The sequence below is a fragment of the Elaeis guineensis genome, chromosome 5, assembly GCF_000442705.2.
Source record: "Elaeis guineensis isolate ETL-2024a chromosome 5, EG11, whole genome shotgun sequence".
In the NCBI taxonomy this organism is placed as follows: domain Eukaryota; kingdom Viridiplantae; phylum Streptophyta; class Magnoliopsida; order Arecales; family Arecaceae; genus Elaeis; species Elaeis guineensis.
Window position 1 is genome coordinate 7,753,192 of NC_025997.2, and position 9,548 is coordinate 7,762,739.

The 9,548-nt window shown below is 41.4% G+C and overlaps 1 protein-coding gene across 1 annotated transcript; it reads right to left on the reverse strand.

Moving 5' to 3' along the window:
* Window positions 1–4,367: 4,367 nt before the first annotated feature.
* LOC105044766 (wound-induced protein 1) lies at window positions 4,368–5,368 on the reverse strand. The gene has a single exon (XM_010922767.3). The coding sequence runs from the start codon at window positions 5,062–5,064 to the stop codon at window positions 4,735–4,737; it is 330 nt and encodes a 109-aa protein (XP_010921069.1). The 5' UTR covers window positions 5,065–5,368; the 3' UTR covers window positions 4,368–4,734.
* Window positions 5,369–9,548: the final 4,180 nt, after the last annotated feature.

Consider the following 9,548-nt stretch of genomic DNA (forward strand, 5'->3'; position numbering starts at 1 on the left):
GGATCTGCCCAACTTAATGGCAAACCTAGTATACTTATACTCATATGGTTTAATTTATCTGTTTTACCAAAAAAAATAAAAAGAAAAAAAAAAAGGGACAAACCTAGTAGCCGTCTCTAAGTTATCTCACATTCCGTCAAGATCAAGGTTGACAGCGAATGTAAGAAATAGGGCCCCATCTTATGGCTCTTTGCACGCTTGATTTATTCTCTCCAAGGCTTGTTTTGCTGTGCATCTCTTTTTTTATCATCTTTTTTGATACGATCTCTTTTTTATCATCAACTTCTCAGTTGGCATCTTTTTTTCATCACATCATGACTTATATTCCGTAGTTAATATCAAAATGAGCTCTCATGTTGTCAATTGGATCTTTCAATTGGAAATTTGAGAATGTGCCCTCATAGGTTATCCCCTAGCTGACAAAATTGGCCTTTCTCCATGTTGTGAGTAACATTGAGGTTCGTCTCTTATTGCGGCCAACTCTCTATTGTCTATTATCGGAAATGAACACTTGTAAAATTACATCCACACAGACCGAATTTGTATCCGAAGAAAATCCTTCGATGCTTAAGTCAGAAAGGAAAGTTAGTGAACAGGAGTTGAATGTAAGAGTTTTGGCCCAGTGTAAACTTACCAGCCCTATTCCCTTATCTCCTTTTTATATATGAGGTTTTTGTAACCATCGGATGTGGTCCCGTATTTTATAGAAGTAAATCATCGGGCCATAATCACGTAGTGGATCGTTAATTTTCACTGATCGCGTTGTGATATGCGGTCGATAATCGTTCGTGACAGTTATGGTATGTTGAACAGATTAGCTGACCATATATCGGTAGAACCGATCATATATTAGTAGAATCCATACGTGACCGTCGACTAGTAGTTCTATTATGTCGATGGTCTAAGTCGTCCACTGTCGATCGATAGTAGTCGAATCATTAGTCAGTCAGCAGGTAATTAGTCAGTGCGGTTCACTCAGTTGGTTGATGAAAAGTCGAAACTGCATATTTAGCCGATGTAGAGTCGGGGTTGTATGTCCGATCGGTCGGCTTTGGTTGAATCGAAGTCGGTAGTCGGTTGATTTGAGTCGGAGGTTGATTGACTTATCTCAACAGTTGCCCTCCACTCCCAAGTTTAAGGTGAGTCGACGTGTATATTACCACGTAGTTTGTCACGTTGGACGAAGGGAGTTATTATTTTTTTAGTCATATCAAATCCCGATTTTGCTACCGTTTTCTTCGAGATATGGGTGATCGGCTATTTTATCGTGTTGGTAGGTACAGCCATCTGTCACACTGATCGAATGATTCAGTATCAGTTGTCAGTGTTAGGCATTATTTTGGAAAGTCATTCGGTGTCTGACGATATGATTCTGACAACTAGATTTATTTCATGTGTCCGAATGTTATTGGGTTGGAATTGTTCACGCGGATAGAGGTGACGTGGCTCAATCTGGGGCAGGTGCGTCGAACCGTCCGATCAATGGTCGGTCCAGATATTGCCACATATCGTCATCTGGTAGATCTTCGATTTGACCGTCTTTGTCTTGACCGTTGAGGGATCTTATATATATAAGGTCACTCTCAGTCAAATTTTTACTTTTCACTGCTTTTGATGCTGAGATTCTATCGGATTGTTGCCCCAACGTCTAAGGTTATCGCTCGTAACTTTCATGTCAACTTTGCCTTTCTTTCAAGTCCTTTCTTCTTTTCTCTAAAGTCTTCTATCTTCTTCAGAGTTATTCTCATGGCTAGGGCTTCTCCTTCTCAAAAAGATCGGTTGGAGAATCCGACTGATGAATTCCAGTTGAGTCCGGATGTGGAGTCCTCTTCACTTTCGGGATCGAATGTCGAACGGCTCCGGGAGTAGTTTTGTATCCCAGAGCAGTTTTAACTTTTTGCCTCTGAGGCTGATGGTCGGGTGAATAAGCTACCATTATGTGCTTCATATCCTCGTCTAAGCTACGCAACTAAAGATGCTAATGATGGTGGACGAAAATCTGAAGCACCTCTTTATTTCCGTATGAGTGGGTCAGGCTGTTGATGTGATCGGCCAAGTGAGGTGGTCGGAGAGTTGTGTCCAGATCTCAACTTGAGCGGCATCATCCCTCCGAGGTCGGAAGGCAGATTGCCGAAGAGGAAGTTGTGTCGACTCAAGATGAAGCACCGACTGTGCCTGAAGTTGTTCAAGTTGACGATGCTACACCCGAGCAAAGGAATGATGATGAAATTTAGTCAGTGTATTTTATTTTATTTTTTTATAATCAGATATCTATAATCGGACTTCGATCTAATTTTTGTAACTTCTTATTTTAGCAATGAGTGAAAGCATTTTTCTTCTAAGTTTGAACTTTATTCGTCTGGAATATTGTCTACAATGTAAAATAGTCACCGAACATTAATCAGTGATCCGATCATTTGGTAGAACTTGTAGAATATTCGTTAGTTGTATAGTCATTTTGACGTACTTAATAGAAATTAGGATAACAATTGTAAGTTGAATATTTCGTGCCCGACATTTGGTCGGATTTGTACATCGAATTATTTGTTACGCCCAATTTTCCATCGTCTGTCGTCAGGAATGAATACCTGCAAAACAACATCCGCACAGATCGGATTTGTGTCCAACGGAGACCCTCCGATGCTTAAGTCGAAGAGGAAAGTTGGTGAACAGGAGTTGAATGTAAATAGTAGCAGAGTTTTAGCCCAGCGTAAACTTTCCAGCTCTGTTCCCTTATTCTCTTTTTATAGATGAGGTTTTCGTAACTGTCAGACGTGGTTCCGTATTTTATGGCACTAAATCATCGGACCATAATCATGTAGTTGATCGTTAATTCCCACTGATCGCATCGTGATGTGCGGCCGATAACCATTCGTAATGGTTATGGTATGTTGAGTAGATTAGCTGACCATATGTTGGTAGAACTGATCATATATTGGTAGAATCCATGCGTGACCGTCGACTAATAGTTCTGTTATACCGATAGTCTAAGTCGTTCGCTGTCGATCGGTAATAGTCGAATCGTTAGTCGGTCAGCCGACAATAAATCGGTGTGGTTCGCTCAGTTGATTGATGAAGAATCGGAATAGAATATTTAGTCGATGTAGAGTTGAAATTATATGTTTAATCGATCGACTTTGGTTAAATCGAAGCCAGTAATCAATTGATTTAAATCAAAAATCGATTGACTTATCCCAACGTCTCTAATGCTATAGACTCCACCTTTTGTATCCTCTTTCTCAGCCATCTCTATGATCCCTCCACCCCACCAACGTAGAGAATGCTGTCATTCTAGCATCGGCATTCGCATCACAGTTCTGGGTGCGGAGCAAGCTATCAATAGGTTCTTGGATAAGTATGCCATAAATAAAGTAGATTTGTAACACTAACAGCGTCGTGGTGTTTTGATGCTCCAAACCATAATGTGACAAATAATTAATAAACTAAAATTATTCGCAACACATGATTGTCTTTTGAGAATGGCAACGCCAGGAATTGGAGTTTAGTCAGTGACGTGACGGCCCATTTACACACTCCGACGTAATTATCTGTACCAAATAATCAACCATGGATGTAGATATTGATTTAAGACATCTTAATATATATTTATAATCATTTATTCTTTATCTAATATAATCACACCCATTCCAATGTGGCGCACGTGCTCGGCCCAAGTATTTGATATATTTAGCTTCCCGAAACATCCAAGAACATCGTCTGTTCGTCTTTTCTGTGGGTCCCTTCGCACGTAGCTTCAAAGAAACATCCAGCTGGCACACAGCCTTTCAGTTTTCAGTTTTCACTCTTTTTATCCTCCCCCCCCCACCACCCCCCTCCCGCCCCGACCCCACATGTTCGTGAGTGGGTCGCTTGGTGGGTGATAGCAGGAGCTGGTGGTTTGGTTGAACTTTTCGTCGTAAAAGTGTGACTCGTCTTGTCTTCTACTGTTCACACGATTAACCATAAATTCGACAGCTGGCGTGCGGTCGAGTCATTACCGTGCACGTGTCCCATAGGTGTCAGATCACTTCGGAGGTCCTAATGATCACTTGGACCAGGACCCCTCCCAGGGGCAGGGGTTCCGACTTACCGCCGGTTGACGTACGGAGTTACAATTTTCTCCTCTCTGGACTTATCACGTTCTCCTCCCGTCCGATTCGGCATAATGCAAAAAATAAACATCAGATTTCCGATTCCAAAACCATCACCTACTTCTACCAAATTTGTATTAAAAGAAACCGCTTCTAGCGGCTTCCCAGCTCACTTAGGAGCTTTGCCGTCCAGCCAAGGCCTCTCAAAGTTATTCATATTTAAACAATTAAACAACTCCACTTTGTTTTTTTTTTTTTTTTTGATGAAAACTCCAGTTTGTTTATCAAAATGACGACACAAGCCTCTTTTATTGAAGACGAAATCAAACCAGCAGGCATCAACAGCAGAGGAAGAAGAGAAACAATCTCTCTTCCTCATCTCTAGAAACACATACACAAGATACAAACTCGGCACTTTAAGCTCTCAGGCACTCCCAAATCTAACCAAACCCGTGATTTAAAGCCAGAAAGTGGGGAGACACACCCAGACCTCAGCCCATCCAGCAGCCACCAGAATCAAGGCTTTCACCCAAAAAAAAAAAAAAAAAAAACCACCAGAATCAGGGCTTCACCCAGCTCTTATTTATTATTTATTATTATTATTATTCCACCAGCTTAACTAGTTATGATGATATTATCGTGATTAGATGGCAAGGACGAGGCCAGGGAGGGACTTGCGGGCCTGGTCGGGAAGCCTGCTCTGCCAGACGGGCAGGCAGTGAGTCTTGGGCACCTTGGAAGTCGAAGAAGAAGAGTCGCCGGAGCCGACGCGGGTGACGGTGACGGAGGTGTTGAAGTACTCCCTCACCTGGGTGATTATCCCATCCGCGCTGACGGTCCAGGCGTGGACCCAGTAGACGGAGCGGGCGGGGTCGGTGCCCTCGACGAGGACGGTCGAGCCCAAGGCCTCGATGGACAGGGGAACGAACTTGAATGTCTCCGCGGGAGAGGCGCCGGTGAGGAGGCGCATCATGTGCTGGTGAGAAGGGGGGCCATGGAACCACCACTCGATGTCCGGAGCCAACAGCTCCTGCACCTTCTCCACGTCCCACGAGTTCAAGGCCTCATACAGGGCTCGCACCTTCCACTTGTTCCTCTCCTCCTCCGTCTCTACAACTTCTATCTCGTGTTGATTAGCCAGCTCCGAACGAGCCCCTCGGCTCTAGCTTCACCAACAACCACAGACGAAGTGTAAAGGAAAAGAGAGGTATGGAAGCGTTTAGGCTTCGGTCGAGAGAGGAGAAGGGAGCAAGAAACGAATGAGGGACGAGGAAGAGGGGTGGTGGGGATGGGCTTTTATAGAGCAAAAAATGAAAGAGCGTGGGGTCGATCCCTGGATGGGGTGTGGGATGTGGGGTGTGGGGCATGGAACGCAGGGCAGAGGGCAAGCGTGTGGATTGTGGGACCCGGGGTCGGTTCCGTGAGGCCCACACCAAAGTAGAGCCGGTTTAGTTTGGCCAATTACTGGTTTGCGTTAGGTGTTACAAGGTGTTTGATGATATGTGTGAGCTGGCGTGGAACCCATTGCTTGCGCTCGTGGGTCGGCTTTTGTGCGTATCTGGGCTGTGCCATGCGGGGAAGGCAGCTTAGTGTGCGGTTCTTATGGGACTCCGGTTGTATCTTTCGTGCGGAAAAATGATTAATCTTTTTTAGTGATCGATCTCAATTATTGAATTATATTTTATATATCTTTTAAAGCATGACATAGGTTTTGTGATCTGCAGATGGATTGGAAAAAATTATAATGTTTTCAAGGATATCCAAAATATGATCCAATAATTGAGATTACGAAAGAAGATCAAGAAAGATGCAGCTCGAACCCGTTCTTATACAGGATAAAAGTGATTTGTACAAGATATTGGGCAGTGTATCCCTGCGGTGTCCGACGTAGAGGTGGCGATTGGTTTCAGCATGTTGTCCTCGTTATCGTTTGGCTTGCATGTGTATTTGCTGATGCATACTGCACTAGCGTGTCACCATCATCGGCTTGACTGCTTTTCTTTGATGTTGGCCACTTCTTAACCCTCCTGAGGAGTTGATTTGGGAAAAGCTTTTTTAAAAATGAAAAACTAGGAAAGGCACTAATGTTTTAATCTGTACCTAACTTTTGGTTGAATGAATAGACATCATGCCACAAATTATTGTTATTGTCCTTGTTATCACTTGCAGTGCAAACCTGAGCCATGCTAAGCAGGGAAGGTAGATCGCAATTTAATTCGCATATAAGAAAGCGACTGGTGCATTCTACTGACTAGTTTATCAACTAGTGCATTCTACTGACTAGTTTATCTACTAGTGCATTCTGCTTATGAAATGGTCCATACGTAGTTGCATTGATTCATTGGTATTAAAATACGGTATCCTCTCTCTAGTGGCATCCGTTGCTTATTAGAAAATCTTAGTTTGTCCATTGCTATTTTTGGAAAGACCAGGAGGCCAGGAGAGGCCACCCAAAGAAAGTTTTTGTTCGTCCATTGACATGGGGCAAGTAATTATATACAATATTGCTGCAAAGCTTTGGAGGTGAGGTCGGTGTTAAACCTAGCTGGAGAGCTGAGAATTATGTCGATGTGAATTGTGAGCAAAATCTGCAAAAGAAATTCCAAAACCATAGGATGCCCTCCGAATTTAGATCTTTCGATACTTAAATTAGCCGAGATCTTGAAAACAGACAGTGAAAATGGAAAAGTAGAAAGCATGAGATGAAGGTTTGTGAGTGGAGAGAAGTAGAATAAACTCTAAATAGAGAGAACTCTGGTTCCTCAGTGAAAATTTTAGCATAATCTTGTCTCTATGAGTTCAGACTTAGTTTGGACTTGACCTCACTTGATTTGATTTGGACTTATCTTTCGAAGAGCACCTTGTCCTTTTTATAGAGAGAACTTGCTTAGGCCTTAAGAAAAAACTGTTATGCCATTAGAAATTTATTAGACTGTTAGGCGATTGGAGATCTGTTAGGCCGTTAGAAATCTGTTAGGTTGTTGGGTTGTTGTAACAGAATAACTAGCTGTGTAGAGATTGTGCGGCAGCTACTTAAATGGCCAATAAGCTGGAATACAACTGAAAGGTAGTTATGATTGAGCTGTATGACAGCTGTCAGATAACCATATATAGATGTAGTGGCACATCGGTAAGAGATCGATGTGGAATAACTGATATAAGTAAATGAACTGGGTGCCATGCCTGAATATTAGCAATTAGGTCGATCAAAAACTGACGTAAGCTGATTCAGTTGAAGGAGATCGACAGATAATCGAGGTGAGCGTCTTGCTTACTAGTAGTTCTGGAATAAGCTGACTTAGCAAATAATACTGAAGAGTCAGGTCGGCTAGAGTCTGATGTAATCAGAGAGTGTCATTAACTTAGATAATGATCTACTGCTACGTGTCCAGATGATGATGATCTCAGTCTTCTGATGAGGTCGGCTTTCTGACAATCTTGATTTTCTGATGAAGTTGGCCTTCTGATGAGGTTGGCCTTCAAGATTCACATCGATATTTTTGTCAATTCGATAGTTCTTGAGCATAAGTTCTAAAGACATTGGCTGAGATGATAAGATCCCACAATATATATAATATTATTAGCTGGTTGCACCAGATATATTCCTCATTGCACAAAAATTGGACTGGTGCTATTCTTTATCTGTATTGCATGCACTTAAGGTGGAAGACATCTTTTATCATCCAGTTTTATCTATAAAGGTCGGTTGATTTCCATAACTTTTGTTGCATAATGCTTCCCTCAGGAAAAAAAAAAAAAGAAAAAAAAGAAAAAAAAAACCCTTTTATTGCATAATGCATTATAGGGGAAGCAAAACGACATGAATAGAAATATATAGTACGATTGGAATAGATGGATGAGATTATAACTGCACATTCTAGTATAATAACATCATAATTAAATTTTTCTTCAGCATAATATGGAGCGATAAGAACAATTGAACAAAAGAGAGTGATGATGTCAACACAACTAGAAAAAAATCATCAGTAGAAAAAGTTGTGGAAGTTTGCTTTGGTTGAAGAGAAATAAATAATGATGGTGGCAAAACTGAAACGATAAAAGGGTCGCCAGATTTACGAATCTTAGAGGGCAAAATACGCAATGCAAGATTAAAAATGAGTTCGAGAGAAGCACCAAAGCTCTTCCGTTGAAGATAAGTTGGTAGAAATTTAAGATCACAAGAAGTCATGCCATATTTGTATGGTCATAGTCTTGCAGATAACAACATCCAAAATTCATGCATGACTAACGGAGGATATTGCCGTCCATGTAGGTCCCATTGACGTTGTGTAGCCCAGCAATTTAATTATGTGACATATAAAGATATTAGATTTGAATTGACATATTTTTGATCTATAATATATCTGATCTAAGCCGTATCTTATTTTACTCAACCCGATTGCCATCCCTAACTAGGAAAATTGGTATGAGATTGTCCGTATTTTCCACCTTTTTCAATTCATTGCATACGGTCATTTTCCAATTTATTTTCCCAGCCCATACTGGGCTCCTCCAACCAATGTGATGGCACACCTTGTCAGTCTACTCAAATCAAGCAATCAGGGACCTCCATTGATGGAACCCCCTCCTTATCCTTGGGATCCTAGGGTAAGCAAAAGCTACGTTGAACATGAGCTCTTCCTTGATTAAAATTTACAGGATCAAACGGTTATCATTAAAAAAGAAAAAGAAGGTTTATCAAATGGTTGGATTTTGCTTTCGAACGATCTCCGCTCTTCGTAGAATCTGATGAGATTAAGCTCCAATAACATATAGATATGTGGAGCAGGGTCTTGTGGTCCACTTCATTAAGCTTTCTGGTCCAGCATTGCTAAGACTTGGCCATGCCCATCCTTTCCATTATGGCCTTCCAGTTGTTTCGGTCATATCCCAGTAGGGTCTAGTCTTCGGACTGCTGGACTGCTAGGGGTTACGTTACTTCTAGCTGGTCTTTCGTCTAACTCGACGTATACGCCAAAATCATATCTTCTTAATTACCAGGCGATTAGAAAATTCTACTACTATAATGCATTCCCAATTACTACAGGGAATTGGATAACGCATCTACTAGTAGATTCTTATCGCTGAGGGAATCTTTGCTTTCCATATTTTCAAAGTCAATTCAGTGTTTTAAGAAGACAGAATGCTCTTAGACGGATAATGCGAAGACAAAATCTTCTAAGTGCGAAATTGATTCCATCTGATTAGAAAAGTTTTTCTTTTTCTTTTGGAAAAGTTGTGCCTGGGAAACTTATGGATGTCTTTTCTCAAAAGAAAAGTTATGGATGTCCACAATGACCAACCACTGACAGGTTAAGCCGTGTAACTTCCGTTTCATTCTACCCAAGATTACCTTTGCTGTCAGGTCCAACAAGTCAATTTCAGAGGAAATTATTAGTTGGACCAAGATCATTATGAACCACTAATAAATTCATCCTAACAAAATATTGTTATTGC

Bases quoted from the DNA above. Each gene is read 5' to 3' on its own strand.
- LOC105044766 (XM_010922767.3), bottom strand. From the start codon at position 5,064: ATGATGCGCCTCCTCACCGGCGCCTCTCCCGCGGAGACATTCAAGTTC.